This window comes from Colobus angolensis, unplaced genomic scaffold, assembly GCF_000951035.1.
Source record: "Colobus angolensis palliatus isolate OR3802 unplaced genomic scaffold, Cang.pa_1.0 Scaffold161, whole genome shotgun sequence".
In the NCBI taxonomy this organism is placed as follows: domain Eukaryota; kingdom Metazoa; phylum Chordata; class Mammalia; order Primates; family Cercopithecidae; genus Colobus; species Colobus angolensis.
This window is the reverse complement of record NW_012114722.1, coordinates 3,663,386-3,686,581: the sequence shown is the minus strand read 5'-3', so window position 1 is coordinate 3,686,581 and position 23,196 is coordinate 3,663,386. Positions and strand designations below refer to the sequence as shown.

At 32.4% G+C, this 23,196-nt stretch overlaps 1 protein-coding gene across 4 annotated transcripts in view; it reads left to right on the top strand.

Moving 5' to 3' along the window:
- The window catches only part of DIAPH2 (diaphanous-related formin 2), a 940,316-nt gene that overhangs the window by 221,389 nt on the left and 695,731 nt on the right, over window positions 1-23,196 (top strand). For all 4 annotated transcript variants that reach the window (XM_011937272.1, XM_011937270.1, XM_011937273.1 and 1 more), the window contains 4 exons: window positions 1,324-1,460; window positions 3,384-3,492; window positions 16,293-16,403; window positions 21,592-21,710. In XM_011937272.1, the coding sequence (XP_011792662.1) occupies window positions 1,324-1,460; window positions 3,384-3,492; window positions 16,293-16,403; window positions 21,592-21,710 (476 nt within the window). The remainder of the gene's footprint in view (window positions 1-1,323; window positions 1,461-3,383; window positions 3,493-16,292; window positions 16,404-21,591; window positions 21,711-23,196) is intronic.

Here is a 23,196-nt window from a genome sequence, read left to right as displayed (position 1 = left end):
CATAGTATTTTAATAATCTCAAAATAGATAATAGAAATAATTATAACAATAAGTTTGCCAAATGTAAAATATGGCTATTAATAAACAATGCAATCAGATTATGTATTAATCTATAAACAGTCTCAAGCATATGGAAATATATGTAAGTATTTATATATTAAGCATACATATATCAGCAAAGAATGCTACTATATCAGCATATGCAATGAATGCTTGCTAGTGGACATGAGACTCCTGAATATAATATGCTATTTGTACTGTTTCTGGAAGTTTCTTACAGAAACATCCCCGTTACTGCTAGTACAGATTTTCTCAAAATCTGGGCTGTTAGTCCTTGGCTACAAAGTTAAATAGAATCTGATGCCTAACAAGGAAATAATGAGCATTGCTTCTTCACAGCTCAAGATGGATCTCTTTCTTTAATCAAGGGAAACAATGACATAATGGAAAGATAACACAGTTCTAGAATTCAGGAGATATAGTTCATGCTTTGCTCCTAATAAGTTGTGTGGCTTTTGGAAAATTACTTGACCTCTCTGAGTATCAGTCCCCTCATCTGTAAATTTAGCTATAGGACCCTTTGTTCTAAGTTCTTATTGATTCATGTTGTCAATTTTCGTGGCTGTTTAGGATGCTAAGTAATTTTAATCAGGACACTCACTAGAGAGAATTATAATAGTAAGATTCTTATAGAGCCTTTTTTTTTTAACCGGACATACTTTGATTTGTCAACACTTAGTTTCTTAAGAGTTTGGCAGTTTTGAAAAGCATTATGATTTGACTTAGATTATTCGAAATTGATGTTTTTAGTTAGGCCACATTAATGTCTTGCACATAGGTGCTCAGAGCACCTATGTGCAAGACATTAATTAGTATTCAAAAGAGCCTTTTTAAAAAAAATTTCTCTTTTTCTTCACCTTAATTTTTCATGCAAACATATTGGACAATTTAACCACGAATTCCAGACATCTCCAGGGAGACCCAATGACATAAGTAGAATTACTTTAGAAAATCGTATCAGTATGTGCTTTATATGTTATTCTTTGTTGGAGAAATACTGATTGTTCCCATATTTTTCCAAATTTATGGAATTTTTAGGGCAGGCTAATGGAGATCATATCTGATCAAGGAGCAACAACTCCAAGATGCAGTCATTTCATATAAAAAACAAAGACATATAACTGCGTTTGAAGAATATTCATAGATAGAACCTCATTGTGGGGGTATGGGTTTTTGGAAGATCGTTGTACGTTGCTTTTTTAAATTAAAAATATATTCCATAGACATTCTGAATGAAGGTTTTTTGTTTGTTTTTTTTTTTAGTTTGGATTACAAAGGATTCTAGGAGATGAAAGAAGTCTTTTACTATTGGCAAGAGCAATTGACCCCAAACAACCCAACATGATGACTGAAATAGTAAAAATACTTTCTGCTATTTGCATTGTTGGAGAAGAGAACATGTAAGTATTGCTATATTATTATATTTGCTGCATGGAAAATGACACTTAGGAAATTAATAAGTCCTACTTTTGTTCTGTTTCTTTGGATACCTTTCATGAAAACAGTATTTTAGATAATTTTTGATTGAAATTTTTATCTTGCCTGTTTATGTTTTGGCTTTTTTGTTGATATTATGGAAACTAAGTTTAAACAGATAGAATCCTAGTGGGAAATTCTTGAAAGTTGGATTCAAAGTGATGGAGCAGAATTTTGTTTTGCTGGAGGTACAGCAATCGTTAGACAGTGGACAAAAGTCAGAGAGTTATTTTGGCAAATACACACACATACATACACAAACACTGTGCTGCATATCACACAATTTGAATAGATGCCTTTATTTTGCATTATCTTATAATAGTATTTTACTTTCTATGCCATGGTAAATGAAAATTATTTGTAGAGTGAAATAAACCCACCTGTTAGAAAGATAAAAACGGTTGTTGATAATTATTCAAAGTGTGTGTATGCCACCAAATGCAGCAAGTTGTTGCTGAACATGCATTTGATCACATCTTAAGGAAATAATACTGAATCAGAAGCTAACTTTCAGATTTGATGACATTAGTAAGTCTAGTTTATAAGAAACCCTTGTGATAAAGAATCAAATATCTGCTAAGGACCTGAACCAAAATATTTCTTTGGAACACTTTGTGTGATAGTAATAATGTCAATTTGAGTCAGAACAGGACTATGCAAAGATTTAAGGATGTTGCAATATGTTGACTTTCTCATAACTGTTAGAATAAAATGAGATGTTGTTTAGTGTTAGCTACTGTCCTCAGAAACCAAAAGACAAACACTAAACAAATATATTACCATATTTAGTCTCACCTCAATGATAACAAACTGAGAATGAGATAACATATGTAAAAGCAAGGATCCTTAGATTTTATTTTTTAAAAAGTCAGTTTATACATGTGTAACAAATATTTTTAATCACTTAGATTTTCAATATTAATAAAATACAATGTAGTCCAGTATAATTGTTATGATTTAATTATAATTTCAGATATAATTTGATAATAGTAGTATACTATATAGAGGTTAATTTATTTTAGGCATTGTATGGAGATACTTACCAATACTTTTGGTCAGGTTAATAAGTTTCTTGTGCTACATAATTATGCATTCTTTTTAATTACCTGGGCTTTCCTTTTTAGAGTCTTTTTTCTTTTTCCATTGCCAAAAAATGTTGATTTAAAAAAATTATTTAAAAAATGATCGCTCTTTCCAGAACTTTATTATAAAATTACAATCTGTTAATGCTCCAATAAACTGTTAACAATTATAGGTGCCATATTATGTTTAAGTGAAATTAATGTTAACGCATGAAATATCAAAACCTGAAACTTTAAATTTTAATGTTTATCACTTAAGTATTCTTTTCTTAATGTCACCCAGGAAAGTTAGTTTTTAAAATCGAATTTTCCTTTTGATACCCTAAAATTATTTAGAGCTATCAATATTTGACTTAAAGAAATATGCGTACAGGAACACAATTCCTATATTGTGATGGTCTTTCAGTTAGACTGGAGGAATCAGTTCAAGAAATCTATTTTACGTGATAGTGACTGTAATTAATAACAGTGTGTTATATACTTGAAATTTCCTAGGAGCATAGACTTTAATTGTTCATACCACAAAAACATGTAAGTATGTGAGGCAATATATGTTAATTAGCTTGATTTAACCATTCCAGTATGTATGCATATTTTAAAACATACAATTTCCATCAAAAAAGCTAATAATAATTTGAAAAAATTCTAATGGTACATATAAACATCAAATACCAGAAAGCAAACAGGGAATACTGAAAGGACTTATGCTTATAGTGTGTGTATAAGAAGTATTTCTCATTTCTGTTTCTTCTTTTTTCTCTGCAGTCTAGATAAACTTTTAGGGGCTATAACAACAGCAGCAGAAAGAAATAACAGGGAACGATTTTCACCAATTGTGGAAGGTTTAGAAAATCAGGAAGCCTTGCAATTACAGGTGGGTTAGTTTTGTCTTAAATTGCTTCTAGAGTTATTTTTAGAGTACTCATTTTGTATGACATCAACTCCATTTTAGCTGGCATTTAAGTAGTATGGAATGTAAAACTAAAATTTTTCTGTTGCTAGTTTGTGAGAATTACAATTTGTTTAAAATTAGGAAAAATACTTTTGAATTATTATAAATGTGGCAGTTATGGCTGTCATTGATACTTAGACAAGAATTTAGTAATAAACCAGGGAAATTGAAGCCTTAGCAATAATCAAGGCAAAAGGGCAAGCCGTTCAGCCAATGCCATTATCCTAACAAGTTTTAGTGAAGTTGGTGGGCTTGTAGAAATTTAAGACAATTAAACACATCTCTCTTTGTGCCATTCAGACAACATTCAAAGGTGTGACTCACCAGAATAGAAGGGATTGAATTGCAATTCTTAGATTAGCATTCATTTGATAGCCCTGTGTAGACAACTTACTAAATGCCTTCTTTAGAAAATGACAAAACTCACTATCTTTACTTAGATGGTTTCAGGAAATGTTCCATTTTATGAATAACTCTGTTCTTGAGGGATGAGAATGCCTATTTATTGGTTGTATTTATGATGTGAGGTCCTGCAGTAAACATTTTAATTTGTATATATTATTTGATTTAATTCTCACAACAACCTAGATATGTAGGTATTACTATAGTATCTTTGTTTTGCTTATGGAACGAATAAGATTAAATAACTGGTCTAACGTGACAACAGTTTTTAAGTGTCACAGTCGGAATTTGATTCCAGGTTTTTGGTCTCTGCTAATCTCTCTTTTAGACAATGCATACCATTTAATGTACCATGGAAAACTCTGAATTTTTTTTTTTTTTAGTTCTCATATTGTTGTTCAACAAAGAGAAGGTAGTTTCCACATTTAATTTTATCAAGATACTTAGCATCGAATGTTTAACTCTTAAATTTCTTGCTTGATGTGAAACAAACACAATTAATTTTCTCCTTTTTTATGTATTATGAAGTATTTGTATTTTTGTTTGCCAGAGTTTGAAACGGTATCAGATAGATGAATTGGCTTGTCTAAAGAGAATCTGTGATGTTACAAAACTGTAATACCTCTCCAAATATTGAAGGATCTTTGTTAATCATGACTTCTACTCCAACTATATTGAACATTTTGGATCAACTTTTATGGTGCACCTTTATGTCAAATGTATTATTTATTTATTTATTAAGATGGAGTCTCACTCTGTTGCTCAGGCTGGAGTGCAATGGCACGATCTCGGCTCACGGCAACCTCAGCTTCCCAAAGTGATTCTCCCTGTCTTAGCCTCCCAAGTAGCTGGGATTACAGGCACACCTCACCACGCCCGGCTAATTTTTAAATTTTTAGTAGAGACGGGGTTTTGCCATGTTAGCAGGCTAGTCTTGAACTCCTGACCTCAGGTGATCTGCCCACCTTGGCCTCCCAAAGTGCTGGGATTATATTACATATTTTAAAGATTAGGATATTTTTAGCAGTGTTTTTTAAAATAATACATTGTTTCTTATAAAATTTAATCTTGATAAAATTTTACACCTCTACTGAAAGGTTGAAGACTGCCTTTTTTAGATGACTTTGAAAGTTTTGTTCATGTTCCTATGGTTGAGCTTACCTAACTAAATTTCATTGTTTTTTCAGCTATATGTGTGTGTTTCTACTTCTCTTCGAAAGTTTGTTGAGTAGGAATGAACTCTTTTATTTATATTCAGAGTTTTCATTACATGGGCCGAATACATTGATATATTTTTAAAATCTTCTTCAAATAAATTTTTAGCTACAACTCTGTGAGTTATGTTTTATTACCTCCGGTTTACTGATCAGGGAATTGAATTGCTAAAAGGCACTCCAAAATCACCCAGCTGTTAAGGGATAGAGCTATAATTTGAACCTGTGCCTTTGTGATGCCAGAATTTGAATACTGCATTGCCTATACTTTGAAGGGATACCTCTGCCAATGAGTAGTTCACCCCAAACAATGAGATGGGAAAGACGTTTGCTAGTCTTCAGGAAGCTGGACAAAATGGAATGATGAAGTGACAAGTTGTTAACAAGTAACATATGGAAGAATCATAGATGTCTTGTTAAGTATTCAAGAATTTGTTGAATACTGATTATAGATGCAAAGATATGCAAACCACAATTTAAAATTTCACATTTTAATGAGCTACAAAAATTAGTAATTTGTTATATACAGAGACTAGTACTCTCACAAGAATTGTGAAGTAAGTTTGTTTATTTAGACTAATGTGAATGAAAAGATGTCCTCTAAAAGTTCAAAAATATATTCAGAATACAAAAACAAAAACCCAAAGTTTAAATCTGTTGCTTAAAAAATATAATTAGTGTTGTATTTTAACAGAATTACTTTTCTATTTCTGTAGTATCCTGAGACTTCCCAAAATGTTATTACAGTCTCGGGAAGTAATTTTGTTAAAATACAGGACTAATTATTTTTTTAAATAACAACTATATACATTTTCCCCCCTTTTGGGGGTTTTAAAAAAGGTTATTAACTTCTCACAGATTTTTTTCCTGGCTTACCTTTAAAGTGAAATTTTGTACCTGTGATAGGATTTTCATTATCTTCAGGAGTTGAAGAAATAGGTGGAAGATAAATCGCATATCTTCATACACTCTCTCTTCATTGACTTTCCTTCAGCTTAGTAGCATTTTCCGGTCTCTTCTATAAAACACAGATTATACACCAGCAACTTCTTTTGATCTGACTTAACCTTCTAACTAGGCTCTTGTCTCTCCTTTTCATTTTAAAGTCCATGCCTCTAAAAGAATAATCCATATTTGTTTTCTATGTTTTCTAAATTACCTTTTACAACTCAACTTTATTACAGTTCTCAAAAAGATTTACAGTGTGCATCTAATTTCAAAATCCAATGGCTTCTTTCCAATCCTGATCACTTGGCACTATTGATCACCTTCCTCCTTGACAATGTTACTTCCCTTGGCTTTCTAGGCACTATTCTCTCCTTTGTTCTCTACCTTTATGTTTTTTTTTTTTTTTTTCCTGTGTTTCTAATGTATTTCTCCTCCTCTTACTTCCTAGGTATTTTGTTCCCTATGTTCTATCCTTGGTCCTCTTTTAGTATCATTTTATGTACATACATTCATATGCACATACACATATCTACATGTATATGTATATACATACAGACACATACTTTTTAAAACAATTTTCTCCATGAATGTTCTCAATTGCTTCTCTAGTTTTACAATCCAACTGTGGTAGTGATTCTCCAGATTTATACATCCAGCTCAGTGGTATCATAAAATTAAGAAATTAAAAATAACATTTATAACCCATATGCCGGACAGTGTTTAAAATACTTTAATATGTTATCTCATTTAAACCTCGCAGCAATTGTATGAGAGAGATAGAAGTATTATCCCCATTTTATAGATAATTAAACCGAGGCTCATAGAGGTTAAATAACTTTCCTAGGGTCACAGTGTGAATAGAAGGGAAAACACAGATTACACACCAGGGAGTCTGGCTATAGATAACGTGCTTTAACTACTAAGCTTTAACTTCTTCTATATTAAAATTTAGCTTATTATCTCTTTCTGTTAACCTGATTTTTCCTAAGTCTCCTCTTCTTCCTGTGTTTCCTATTTTGGGTTATAGAGGTATCATCTTCTACCTAATCTTTACTTTTCCTCAATACTTCTTTCTTCTTTGTCCCCTGCATTCAGTCGTCAAGTCTTAAACAAAGTATAGTATTGACTGTGAATCTAACCCACTCTACTTCCACTGCCTTTATCTTCTCCCACCAATATTATTTCAACAATTTCCTAATTAGTACCCTATACTGACATGTTCTTTCTCTCCAGAAAAATGCCCTACACTGTTGTCAGTATCCTTAAAAAATAAGTCCAATTCTACAATCATTAAAAAGTCAGGAAACAACAGGTGTTGGAGAGGATGTGGAGAAATAGGAACACTTTTACACTGTTGGTGGGATTGTAAACTAGTTCAACCATTATGGAAAACAGTATGGCAATTCCTCAAGGATGTAGAACTAGATGTACCATATGACCCAGCCATCCCACTACTGGGTATATACCCAAAGGATTATAAATTATTCTACTACAAAGACACATGCACACGTATGTTTATTGTGGCACTATTCACAATAGCAAAGACTTGGAATCAACCCAAATGTCCATCTGTGACAGACTGGATTAAGAAAATGTGGCACATATACACCATGGAATACTATGCAGCCATAAAAAAGGAGGAGTTTGCGTCCTTTGTAGGGACATGGTTGCAGCTGGAAACCATCATTCTTAGCAAACTATCACAGGAACAGAAAACCAAACACCGCATGTTCTCACTCATAGGTGGGAACTGAACAATGACATCACTTGGACTCAGGAAGGGGAACATCACACACCGGGGCCTATCATGGGGAGGGGGGAGGGGGAAGGGATTGCATTGGGAGTTATACCTGATATCATGATGAATTGATGGGTGCTGACGAGTTGATGGGTGCAGCACACCAACATGGCACAAGTATACATATGTAACAAACCTGCACGTTATGCACATGTACCCTAGAACTTAAAGTATAATAAAAAAAAAAAAAGTCCAATTCTAATATATTATCATTCTTAAAAATCTATGCTCATGACCCATTGCTAACTTTTTCATTGTGGCCCTAATTTAATATTCTGGCCTTTGAGCCTATCATTCTCCCGAATGTACCATATGTTTGCGCCATACTACATTTGGTGTTTCCCAGATACGCTGTAGACTTTTAAATGCCCTCAAACATTTTATCATGCAGAACACTTTGCCTGAAATACCTGACTTTCCCCACCTATATCTGTTTCTTCTATGTCTTGCGTAAGTCTGGGAAGTCTTCAGTAATGAGGTGATATTTTAACTAGGCCTTGAAGGACAAGTAAGCATTTTTCATCAATTATCTTTGCTGATAGAGAAGCAGTACTATGGTAGGATGAGAGGTGAAAAGGGCTTCCAGGAGGTAAAATAGAGGCCAGAATCATCTGGCAGTCACTTCATAAAAAACAGTGAGGTAATACCAGCATCTAGTTGAAACTGCTTTCTAGATAGCCAGGTAGGAAACCTAAGGTATACTGAGCATTAATAACAGTTTATTGAAAGGGAGAGGAGTATAGTTAACATACAATGATGTACTATCAAAACAGCCCCAGTCTTCACAGGCTGCTGTTAGTTTGAAAGGTGCCATGTTTTTACAGTATTTCAGTATATACAAAGAAGTGTAGTAGCATAATTTAATACATTTAAAAACTGTTTTCTAACATGCTGAAAATAATAATGAACTTTGCACGTGTTGTAATTAGATATGGTACACAAAAACAGAGCTGTAAATATGCCCTTTCCTGATGTGTGATAGCTTCACTTATCCATTCCTCACCTATTTAATAGATTTGTCCTTTGGAATATAACTGAGAACTAAAAAGTAAAACAAAAATAAAATAAAACAATCTGAGCAGTCTACAAATGTCACCAAATCTATCAAGTAAACCTCATGGTGAGAACGACTTTTTGGCCTTTAATCAGAGCCTATTTATTCTCTTTTCATATGTTATCTTAATGAACCCAATTATCTGTTTACATCCACAGCAGACTAGAAGTGCAGGTTGGAAGGTTGGGAGAGGGTTTATTCCAGAATCATACGCTGGAATCATCAAGAAGTGACAACTGACAAGCTGGCAACAGGAGAGGGGTAGATAGAAATGTAAGAAAAGACTGAAACTGGAATGCAAATGATAACAATAGGCTTCACGGAGCGTGGAGGCTAGTAGCCCTAGCTACCGAAATACTGAGTTACACCATACCTCACTAACTCACATATTTAGTGATGACCCTGACTTAACAGGAAATTGTTAAATTATATCTAGTTTATTTTGCATAAGAATGTGAGAATTATATAATTCATTTCAGAGAGTGTCCCATATGAAACAAGATGTTGATGCTTAGATAGATAAACAGATATATGAACCTATTCTGTGTGGCTTGATTCTTTCCACAGTGGTTCTTGAGTGTTGAGATTTTACTGTAAGCATACTTGTAAATTAGCCATTAGTGTACTCAGACCATCACATATGAGGGAGTAGCTTTGGACAAAGTATTAATCATTTGTCAGTGAAAGTGCATTTATAAGAAAACAAGGCATCAAGGCTTATGAATATGGAGAAAATTTGTGGAAATGAGCATTTAAAAAGCGTTGAATGAATGCTTGATATTACTTAGGAAACTTGTTCTATTTATTGACAGTTTTATATTATTGTCATTTAGAAAATAGATTACGATAATGGGAGGTTGTTCAGAGATATTTGTGCAATGTAGTAATTTTTGGTACTGACACAAAACTAACTTCTGACTTAAACAAGGATGCCTTTATTTTAAATCTGTTTCTACACTGAATAATTGTCAAACCTATCGTTTTCAGTAATAGAGGGTTGCCAGTGACCTCCATGATATAAAAAGCAACAGGCCGCTTTTGAAGTCATTGTATTAGCTTCCTCAGCACTATTTGGCACTATTGATCACTCCTTTATCAAAGCTCCCTCCTCCCTTGACTTCCATGATACTAAACTCTGTTAGTCCATTCTCACATTGCTGTAAAGAACTACCTAAGACTGGATAATTTATAAAAAAAAAAGAGGTTTCATTGACTCACCGTTCCACAGGCTGTACAGGAAGCATGGCTTGGGGAGGCCTCAGGAAACTTACAATTATGGCGGGAGGCGAAGGGGAAGCAGGCACACCTTGCTTCCTGGAGCAGGAGGAAGAGAGAGAAGGGGAAGATGCTGCACACTTGTAAACAACCAGATCTTATGAGAACTCACTCAGTATCATAAGACCAGCAAGGGGAAAGACCACCCCCATGATCCAGTTACCTCCCATTAGGCCCCTCCTCCAACACTGGGGATTACAGTTTGACAATGAGATTTGGGTGGGGATACAAATCCAAACCATATCATAAGCTCTGCTTGTTTTTCTTTTACCTTTATGTTTCATTTAAATTCTCTTATTTCTATGCTTGGCCCTTAAATTTGCAGATTCCTAGAGCTTGATCCTCAGTCCTTTGGTACTCTGCTTTTCTCATATTGATAATCCTTGGGCAATCGCATCTATCCTCACAGCTTCAATTAACTAGCACTCATATGTGATGTCTTTATTGGATCTCTTCTCTTCCTCCCAACTCACAGACCCCATATGTTCAACTGCCTCCTGACTAGATTTCAAATTCAATATTGTCCTTAAATATACTTATCTTCCTTTTTAAAAAAATCCTTTTCCCTACTCTAAACCTCTCTCCAGCCTTGACCTGCATTCCTCTTGTGTTCCCAATCCTGGTTGACCTTAGTATTACCCACCAGTTAGCATATAGCAGAAACATACTAGTCATCTTGGAATCTACCCTTACTCCATCTTCCATTCCATTAGTCACCAGATCCTATCAATTCTATATCCTTAATGTTATAGTTCCCTTCCTTGACATGGTATCCTTCTCTCTGCACCCTCACTGTGCCATTTTTAAATTTCAGAGCATTGTTACATCTCACTATTTTATCCTTTCCCTATGTTCTATTCTTCATTATGGCCCTGTTTAAATTATCTTCTACAGTGTTGTCTTTCTGAAATGCTTTTCTCAGAAATGCACTTCAGAATGCTTAAAGTCCAACATTGGCTTCCCATAGTTCACTGCTTAAAGTCCAACAATGGCTTCCCACAGTCTCTAGAATTACAGTCTAGTCCTATCCCAAACAAAATACTTCATCTGGCTGTTGCTTTCTCTTTTGCCTCATATTCCACCACGCTTCTACATATGTTTTTAGTCTAGTCATATTGTACTTTGTTTCCTATAGATTTTATGCTGTTTTATTCCTCTACCTTCATACCTTTGTACATGGCTTTCATTGGCTTGGAAAGTACTCCATTTCCCAATTAATTTGCTCTGTACATTCACATCTTTCTTCTCTCATACTTTGACTTAAATCATCTTTGTTCCTAACTGCTGCTGGGCTAGGATAAAGAAAGACCTTGTTAATGTCAACAGAGTACTTAATAAGGTCAAGTGTGGAACAGTGTCAATAAAATTTTAAAAGTACAATTTGTCACAGATAATGGCAATATGGATAATCTGTCTGAGAATGCCCTAGACTTGGCAATTATTGTACCCCATAGCTCTATGAATTGTGATTAAATAGATAGATGTTTGTATAGTTTTCAAAGCCTGTAAGTTAAAATCAATAAAAGGTTCTAGCATTTTCCCAGTAATTTTATGAAGATATTTGTGTTCAAATATTTCCCTTTCTCTGTCACTTAGGTTAAAAAAACAAACTTAAATTTCTTTTTGTAATGCTATATCTTATGCCAATAAAATTGGAAATATTTAAATGTCATTCACTTACTATATTTTAATTATTTTATTTGGGACAGTTAAGTGTTACAAATAAACCGTAGGCATATACAGATGAGCTTTGCCTTTTGAAAGTTTATCATCTGTTTTGTAACATTTCACCCTTTATACCATTCCACCCCAGAACAAAGACAACAGCATCTGGTGACTAAAAAATGTAGATGATTATTGTAGAAATATAATATACTGTTATAGTAAAGGAAGCATCTTAATGTGGTAGAAAACGGATAATGATTCAGTGTAGTATATAATTATACATGACACAAACGATTGGGTACTTTATCACATGCACAGAACTGGTAGTTTTTAACTATGTATGTTTATGTATTCATTCAATAGGATATATATGCATCTCATGTTGAAATCTTGTGACATCACTGAATGAAAATGCAAATATAGAAATTGATTGTATTTACTAATTAAACATCAGAATTGTGGCCCTAGCATATGTATTAATAATGGAGGAAATTCACTGATTTTCTGTGACTTTAAAATTTTGATTCTCGTGGAAGCTGTATTTATAACAATAGATACGGCAGACCATTTTGAAACATAGCCATTATAAAGACACTAAGCAACTCTGGATAATGGACTTTGTGATATTCAATTCAAGGGCATTTGTTTTCTTTCTAAGATAAGGGGAAATGATATTAAACAAGATTTGTGTGATATAATATGGTAGAAAAAAATCCAAGGCTAAAGGTCAAGAGACCTGAGTTCTAGTTGTATCATTGGGGCTTATTAGTTATGTGATCTTGGACAAATCATCCAATCTTTCTAGGTTTTCAGTTTCTTTATTTTTAAATAACATATTGGACCAGAGTATTTTATGTTCTGTCTAGCTTTAAAATCTCATGATTATTTTCTGTCTCTGGAGTTGAATTTTTTTTTTTTTTTTTGGAAAGCAGATTGATTTTGCATTGTTAGAGGACAATAGAGTACACTCATCTCTTAAAGATTTATATACTTGGAAGTTGAGCATATGAATTTTGAAATTTTCATTATTCATCAATGAGTTTTGTAGTTCTTTGAAGTGAAGGTTTCAGAGATTAGGCCATATCTCTTTTTTTCTTTAAAATCTCCAGTGTAGTGCTATTCAATCAAACTTTCTCCCATGTTCTATATCCTTGCTGTCCAATGTGGTAGCTACTAGCCACTTGTGGCTGTTGAGCACTGGGACAATGGCTAGTGAAATTGAGCAACTGAATTTTAAATTTTATTTAATTGTAATTAAATTAAACTGTGATAAGTGGCTCCCATATTGGATAGCACAGTACTGTAGAGTGTGTGTGTGCATGTACGCATGTGTTCACATGCATACACATGCTGAGTATGGAGTGGGTTGGCAGGAAGTAAAGGAGAGGAGTGGTAGACCATTATTTTGGATGATGGGATGCCATTTATACTTTACTGCTCAGGATGTACATGAAGTGGAATTTAACCCTCTCCAAGAACCATTTTCTACTTTTGCTTTTTTTTTCTTTTCGCATTACGTTATATATTATTATAGCCACTATGTATACTAGACAACCTATTGTTTATATTATTGTATGTTTTTCTAATTAACTTATAGTTTTAAAGCTACATATCCCCAGTATATTAAGCATGTTGTACCAATTGCATTTTATCATCTTACCCGTCCTTAAAATCTTTTGTTGTGAGAATCTATGAATGGAGTTTATGAAACCTTTGGAATGTGCTGGAAATTATATTTGTAGTAAAGTGATATCATTTATAATCATGAGTTTCCTCCTTGCTGTGTGGCCTTGTATAAGTTATTCTATCTGCTTTGAGCCTCAGCTTCATCATCTGTAAAATAAGAATAACAGTAATGCTAACCTTGTGTGGTTTTTATGAAGATGAGATTAGATGGTGAATTATGTGAAGGACCTAATACATTGTGTGATAACTAATAATAATAATGATGATGATGATAGTTTGAGATTTTATATTTAGCTATGAATTCAGAATACACACAATGGGGTTTTCATGTTTATAATTAAGTAGTAATATATTCTGGCCTTTAAGCTAATTTAAATTTAATTTTGTATTTGTAAATAGTGATAATTATTTCAGTTTTGGATTTGAGATAATGTTCCCATTCTCTGAAAAGGGCAGCATTTGTGTAATGGCATAAAGGAATAGCAAAAATTTAGATGACCTTTTTGTTTTCCACATTCATATTATAATATACGTATTTCTGTAGAAGAATATTACTTTATCAGCTTATGTTGGAAAATGACATGATAGCATGTCTATTCATCTTATGTTATTTGTAATTAATTAAATATCTATTAGAATATGATATATAATAAATGGTACATTGTTAAGCCAATACCTTTACCTTTTTAAAACTGACTTCACATTATGTCCTAATTTATATACTATAGTCAATGGATGGAATGTCTTTGTTTTCATATTAAACTGTAGGTTCAAATATTATATATAAAGTGAGTATTTAATATCATTGAAACATATTATTAAAGTTATATTGATACATTCATTAATTTTATTGACTTTTATTATCTTTATTGTCTCCTGATCTAAATACTTTTATTTGTATAAAGATACAATTGCAGGACTCTTTAACTTGTTTCTTACAGAAATGTTCTCTTTACTTGTAGGGTATTAATACAAGCCATTAAGCTAGAATTTCTTCTGGCAAAAACAATCCTAACAGATGGCAACTTTTCTCTCTATTAATTTTGGATTGGACATGCACTTTGGCTTGTTTGGTCGTGTCATAGTTGTAACATAACAAGAGTCATTCAAGCAAATACAATGACAATATAACCGTGGACATGTACAGTATGCAAATATATAGCCTAACCTATCAAAACTATATAAAGATTTACATGATTTCCTATTGTAAATAGGAAGGTTAAGTAATCTATTAAAGCATAAGCTTCATAATAACTTATCTGGTATGTCTCTAAAGTTAATGCCAAATCTATGGCAAATATTTAGTCAGTTTTCTAAGTGTTTTATCTTGATACTTGAATGTTCATAGAAATTAGAATATATTGTTGTATCATTCAGATATCTGATCATGTTAGAAACAACCTTAATCAGCCCTTTTAAACCATGTAACTTTTGACTTTTGAATGTAGATGTGGGGCAGATGGGCTAATCTCCCAAAAAGCAACTTAAATATATAAGATATAGATTCAAGAGTAAAGCATACCTTTTAATCTCTTCTCCCTATTTTGGAAAAAATAACTCTATCATAATAGATCTGTAGATGTCAAATCAAAAAACATTTGAAATATTTGTCTTTTCATAATATATTTTTCCCATGCTAACTATTAATTTATTTGTGTGTGCTTCTATATATACTTAGTATCTTTATATAATCTGTTTTTTCCAAGGATTCCCCTTGTAGTTTGACCTTTGAGCACTCTTCTACTCATTGCATTCTTTAAAAATAAAAATAATACATTTAAATGACATGTTTTCAGTTAAACAATTAGCCAGTTACCTTAGATTTGATCAGCATTTTCCAAAAATGCTACTTAGGAATAATTTATGGAATACCTGGCACTCAGCATTTTGTTGATTCCCTTCTAGATTAAAATTACCAGCAAATAAATTCCTTTTTATAATAGGGAATCTCAAAATCAGAAAGTAAGAAATGCAAAACTCATTTTTCAGTATCAATATATTTAATCAAATACTTTACTTGAAAACAAGCTCTTACATATGCTTTATTATGAAGTGTGCCTTAGTATTAGTGTCCCAGTGCCTTCTAGTTGATCTTAATTCACTTCTATTATTTTTTTCATACCTAGTAAGTTAATCCATCTTAATTACATATTTTAATACTTTATATATTTTGTACAAATCATCCCATTAAGAGGATGGAGAGAATGTAAATCAATGTAATAATTTATCTAAGTTATCACTGTTCCCTGTTTAATATTAGGGTACTTTTATAACTTTAATTTATTTTAGAAGTGTTTATAACCCTGTAGAATTGAGGCCAAGTGTACTGTGAGGACAGCTGGACATGAAAGATACATTTTTGTGATCTTTTCAAAGAGCTCTATCTGCCCGCTTTAGCAATTTGGGTTTTTCAGAGGGAGTTGAATATTTCTTTGTATTATTTTTAAAAGCACAACATACTTCGTCATGACATCTTTGTTAGAATTATTTTGGACATTAGATACTTTGTCATTAATTTTGTTGTTTATAATTAAAGTCATAATCATACTTCTAGAAATATTTGCTTTTCTTATTTTATCGTTATGTGTGTATGCCTTTAGTGAATATATTATCTTAATACAATATTTCATTAATTTATTTAATGTGTTCTTTAAAAACAAAATTTGCTTTCTAATTGCAGGTGGCCTGCATGCAGTTTATAAATGCCCTTGTCACTTCTCCTTATGAGCTTGATTTTCGAATACATTTAAGGAATGAATTCCTCCGTTCAGGACTAAAAACAATGTTACCAGTAAGTTGAATGTATACGTTCATTATGCTGATGAATTTTAATATTTTTTTCACTTCCACAAAAGTACTTGAAGCAGAGTAAATAAATGTGCTTTGCTATTTTCTTTTGTAAAGCATTAGACATTTTGTAAGCTTTTTTGTATTCCGGTAATAGCGTTCTCTACATACAAATGACGATTCAGAATTCAGCTAATAATGTGCCCAGAAGCGATGTATTTTTGTTTTTTGTTGTTTCCCTCAAGTCAAAAGGGAACTTCTTTTCTTTGAATTTTGAGTATTGAAAACATGAGACTTTTTTTTTTGCAGTTTCAATTTTCATTTAAAATTTTCTGCTTTCCTCTTTGATAACTTAGATTGATTTCATTGGTATTCAGCATAAGCATGCATAGAGTTTTGATTAGTATATGCCAGACACATTGCTTAAGAATGTTACTCTTGTTACAAGGCTATAGGAACTTTTCCAATCAAAAACAATTTTCTTAAATTGAATGTGAATATTTGCTGTAATTATGACAGTGTTAAAAACATTTTTGAAATGACTATATGCTGAATCTTAAATAAGCACACTTATTTTTATAAATACAAATACAACTACTGTGGTTTTATATTAAGTATATTCACTGAAGAGTGACTATTGAAGACTATGGCATTGTTCAAGACAAGTAAAATTACGCTAGTGTCTTTAAGCTACTCAGAATATACCTGAGAGACAAGAAGTAAAAGTAAGGAAGTGGGGAAAAAGCACTGAGGAGAGAAAAACAACAACAACAAATGTCATTGAATGTGCATGTGTGTGCCCATGTCTATGACCTAGTTTACCAGAAATACCCAAATTGGGGACATTTCCTGGTGAGGAATCAGTATGTAGCATAAATTTGTAACATATGGTGGGTTACTTTTAACTGAAAGTAGTTGAAACACGTCATAGTAAGTGGTGTGATTGGACCTGTTAAACCCATTTTAATAAAATGTATGATTGGGTCCACCTGGTTTTGGAAATTTCTATGTCAATCCCACCTGAAGTGGTTCTTTCATTCTTGGCACCTAAAACCAAGGCATTGGATGCAGAGAATCAAAGCAACATTTTAAGTGACCCATCTAGAGATTCACTGTGCAGTTAACTTAGGCACATTCACCAATTACAGTTAGTGTGACGTATGATTATTCTTATTTTTTTTTTTCACTAATTTTCTTTTCATCCAAAGCCTGTAGCCTTAGGTAGCTAAAGATAATCTTATAGTCTTGATGGTAGTTTGCTTTTGAATTTCTTTCTTGTCTGTTTCCATGCTTGTTTTTACTGGGCTGGTTCTCTCTTTATAGTAGCATCTTTGAAGACTTGCTGGCTGCAAGGGCTCTGTAGCATCCTCTACTCATTTACTAATATGCCATGTTTTCTGCCATAGTTGTTGCTCTTACTTTTCTCTCTTTCATTCCCCTCTATTTATAACTGAACATTCACTTTCTGCTTTATACTGCTGAATGGCTAGTCAATTGAATTGTGACTCTCAATTTATTTTAGTCCTCATTTTTCAGAAAAGGTATGGTATTGTAGCTCTTGTCCTTAACCTTTTGCACTTTTGTCTGGGTACATTAATCTCTGCCAGGCTCAGTGGCCTCATGTTATTCATTTGGTTACACAGACAGCTAAGATTATGTGTCAGTGTTTCTAAGCTACACTTTTCCATTGGCCATATAGCCCTATATAAAACTTTTTGTGGTACTGTGTGCTTCTTAATTTATATGTTATTTTTTTAAATTAAAAATATTTTTAATTATGGATACAAAATAGTTTTACATATTTTTGTGGTAAAATTTATATTCGGCCTACCAAAGTGCTGGAATTACAGGTGTGAGCCACTGCGCCTGGCCTAAGTTTTATATTTTTTTATAGAGACAGGGTTTCGCCGTGTTGGCCAGGTTGGTCTTCAACTCCTGGCCTCAAATGATCCACCCCAGCCTCCCAAAGTGCTGGGATCGCATATACAAGAGTAGAATCAGTATTCGGGCAGATAGACCTTGAGAAAATTAGAGATCATTTATTTAGAACTGTAGATTTCACTGCTGTTGTTTTAGTTTATCACAACTTGGGAGCAAGACAGAGTGGTCATGGGTTAACATATACTGCATACCTCACATGTCGACTACTACCTAATTAACCTGCTAATGAATTAAATATTTAAATTTAAACCACTGGAATTTATAGTAACATTACATATCCTTTATATATGCAATGAAGCTTAATAATATGGTTATAGATGAGCCTTTAAAATACTTACTTTTTTTCTATTTATTCTTTTTTTATATCCAGTTCTAACAAGAATTCCCTAATGTTCTAGAATACAGTATATTCAAAGCAGCAAATTAGATGTGACTAGGGCTAATTATTAATTGTTGGTATATGGATGAAAAATTATATGTATCTAGAATCAGTATGAGTTGGGAAAAACTGGTTCTTAGTATTTCAGTAATCCTTGAGATCAACATTGTAGTAGAGTGAAACTTTTTTTCATAATAATTATCAGAATCTTCAAGACAACGAATTTTTAAATTATATTCTTTAAAAATTTATTTTCAAGGTTCCTGTCATCCCGATAGTTAAATTTTGATGTTGAAAAATAGTTTATATTTCATTTACATGGAAATTTCATGTCTGATAAATTTGCTTTAGTAATTTAGAATAAATGAGTTGTTACAAACTCTTCAGTGAGTTTTAAAATAGGATTTTTTCTGTACTTAATTTACATTGATTTCTTCTGAAATTTTCCCCATTTGCCTTTTATTTAAATAAATTAAGAAAATATTAGTTAAATCAGAAACGTGAAGGAAAAACATAGTAAGAAATGGTGTTGGTAGGCAGTAGGCATACTTTTATCTCTTTAAAAGTCTGAGAAACTCTTTCTTGTTTTAAAGACTCAATTTTGGTTGGTTGTTAATCAGTAGTGTACTGGCAATGGACTTTGATTTCCTTTGAAGTATACTATGTTATAGAAAATTACATATGTCAGGAATTCTGCAAAAAATAATTTTAGATCTATACAGCATGTCTTTTTAAAAAATAACAAGCATAGAGTGTTTCACATAATTAATAACAATGTATTTCAGTAACTTTGTGATAGTTCACATTTTAAAACATAAAACTTCCGTGATAGATTTCCATTTACTTTTATAGGAGACCCATCTTATTATTTATTATTTGTACTATGTAAAAATTTTTATTCAGTAAATGTTTATTTTATCAAGAATTTATGAATATTTCAAGACTTGACATTTGGCTGAAAGGAAGTTTCATAAATATAAGCATATATATGTGTATGTGTATATGCATATATATATTTACAGTAACTTCTCATTTAATGTCATTGATAGAATCTTGCGAACTGTACCTGGAAGCAAAACTGTATACAGTAGGTCCTTGAATAATGTCCTTTCATTATAACGTTGATGAGAAAAGATAATTGGTTTTGCTATACATTTTTTGCTTCAAGTTGCAGTTTCCAAGAACTACTAAGGACATTAAATGAGAACTGACTCTGATAGACCTGGAGCATTATTAGTAAAGAATATTTAGAAAATACTGCAGTTACACATGTCTAAATTTTATATTGTGCTATATGTGCTCATATACTATATATAGTATAAATAATGTCTGGACCTAATAAAGAACTAAATTGCACATTTAACCAGTTATTTTCACTGAAAATATTTTAATTATGCTGACTGATTTTCATGTTTTGTAACGTTCTATGCTAATTAAATGGCAGTACTTAAATTTTTCTGTTTTTCTGACATATTTGAAAGTGTATAAGTTTTACGATGAATTTCTCAGAGAGAATATATGGTGACAAGAATAAGACATACTATAAAATGTGTGACAGGTTGTTTCTGCAGTGACCAGTGTATTGGGTTTGTCTGGCTTATGTAATTTTCTAAATAGCGTTCAGAAATCACCTGATAATATGACCCAGCAACGTTAGATAATTTTGCATTCTAATAAGTTTCTTCATTCCATTTCAAACTGGAAAACTAGAGCTAAAGCAAATTATTACTAAAAAGGAAACCAAACATAAATACATTTACTTGTTATGTTTGATATGAAATTATGTAGAAACAATTATTTTCATATGCTCTGCAGGTAAATTTTCAATAAATCATTATGTATGTGAGTGTTAGAAAAAAAAGCATCTAGAAATTGCTGAAATTTGTTTGGCTTCAGTAATAGCCATTACATATCTATAATAGTTCTGTTGAATAAAGATAGAAACAAGAAATGTATCCCATTTTGTTTTATCGACCTAATTTGAAGTACACCATGCTTGCATTTCCTTTTAGAGTTCAAGCTCAGCTCTGAACATCCTAGTCCCACTTTCGGTATCACCCTTGAGCATCCACAGTTGTGATTATCGATTTGGGTTTTGAAAGCTGCAACTTAATGGACACATATTAAAAGATATTCCAGGTGATATATATTGAGCCCAACAATCTCTAGTGTGGCATGCTTCTAAATTTTTTATACTATTATTATGAAAATTATCAGAGGTTTGTAATGCATGTGCTTATAATGTATTACAAAAACATAACTTTTATGCCCAAGTTGGTATTTTGTGATTAGGCTAAGCAAAAATATAAGATGGGGGAGGAGGTTAGATGTACAGCTTAATAAAAAGTCCAAAAGCCTTTTTGCTTTAAAATCACAAAATATCTTTTAAAATAAATGTGTTTATACATCTTTTCACGCCATACTTGGGACTGTTGTGCTTGAATATATCCTTGCATTTGTTCTTCGTTAATACAATTGATCTGTATTTGCATTTTTTGCCAGAGACATATGTGAATGTTCTGACTGCATGAGTTCTTTTGCAATCTTTGATTAGTGTGTTTAGTCAAAACGACAGCATTTAATTTGAGTTGTTAGCAGTTAGTTTTTTTCTGTTGTAGAACTGATCGCTAATTTTTTAATGTGAGTAATCAAAATGTAGGGCATGGAAAAAAATTAAGTGAATGCAATGAGGTCTTTTTATTTTGAAATAGAAGAATTCAGCTACATTTACTTTCAGAAAGCCAAGTGCCCGCGTCAATATTTGAAATTGCTTCTGTGTTTATAAATGAATAATTGTGTTCTGCCCTTTATTACCTAAGTATGCTGTTGTCAAACTGTTATTCATGTGTTAAGTTTTATGTTTATATATTAGGATCTAAAAGAAAAAGAGAATGATGAGCTTGATATTCAGTTGAAAGTATTTGATGAAAACAAAGAAGATGACCTAACTGAATTATCACACCGTCTCAATGACATTCGAGCAGAAATGGAATATCCTTTGACAAACCACAAAACAATTTTGTGTGCGTTGGGAGAAAGGGATTTGTGGGCAATTTTGTGGACCATTATTAGAGTTCTTGTCTGTCAGCCCAATTTATATCCATTTATTTATATTAGAACCTTACTATAGTGCTGTCCTTGAGATTCATGTTGAGGAATTGTCAGGCTGTCTTGATGATTTACACAGAGTGTATTGAAATCTGCACAATGGCTCACAGTATTATAGGTATACTCTGCTCAGTGGTCTTGAATAAAGAATAGCATAAGGCAATATATCTTACATGTAAGGATTTTTTGGGGGAAAAGTTCACTGCGTTCATATGTGACTATAGGTGAAATACTTATTCAGTTTATTAAATCAAGCTTCAGTGACTTAGAGATACAAGGCAATTCAAATAAATGTTTTATTTTGTATTCAAATATTTGTGTTTCTTAACAATAACAAAAATGTTTAGATGCAGTAGTATCTGAATATAGCAAAGCTATGTGGTAGAAGCATCTGAGTCAAATACAACTAGCGTATAACCTTCCGACGGCAACAATTTTATATGAAATTATTTTAGATCTAAGAGATGGTTGTCATGGCATTGCTGGCCATTTGTTACACACCTGTTATGTTTCTTACTTAATGGATTCTGGTGAAGCTGGGAAACATGTCAGAACCAAAGTGACCTTTGAGTTGGATTTTTTCTCAGTAATGTTTTCTTCCCTTTTCTGCTCCTCGCCCCCACTCCCCAAAGCTGGAAGTAATACTCCCCTCCTTGAAATACCCAAAGTACCTTATTTGTTCTATTTTATTTATGTACACTTCTGTGCCCCTGTGAGATTGAGGGCAGAAATGTTATGTTTAATCTTTTTTCCTTCAATGCACCTATGAAAGTCTTACACATAGGTATTGGATAAGTGTGTGTGCAATGAATAACAATGTTATTATTGTAAGGAATAATTTCTAGTAATTTTTATTCATCATTAGAGATGCCAGTCTACTGTGGCTTCTATAATATTAAATGTTTTTCATATCAATTAATATCTTGCTTTACATAGATTTCTCTTATAATCAAACTTCACCATAAAGCTATTTTTGGATCCATTGTGTAGCCATTTAAGGACCTCATGAGACTTTAGCAAAACACTCTTATGTAGGGTCTAAGAAGTAAGCCATCGTATGCTTAATTCTACTTTGGAGAAAATGTTGACATTTGAGGTTATTTTAGGATATTAAATTACATCTTGTCTTTTATCTTTATTTTACCTTGGTTTTCCAGGTCCTCACTTTTATTCCAAAAATGGATCCATTTGTGGAAATCTGATTTCTGGTTTACTAGAAGCATCTAAATTTATGCCACTCTTTATATCTTGTCTCTACTTTTCATTTTTTGTCAAATAATGAAATACAAATGAATGCCAACAATAATAATTGCAGATTTAGTAAGTATTTCATCTGGATAAAATAAAACTGATTTTGTGACCTTTTAGC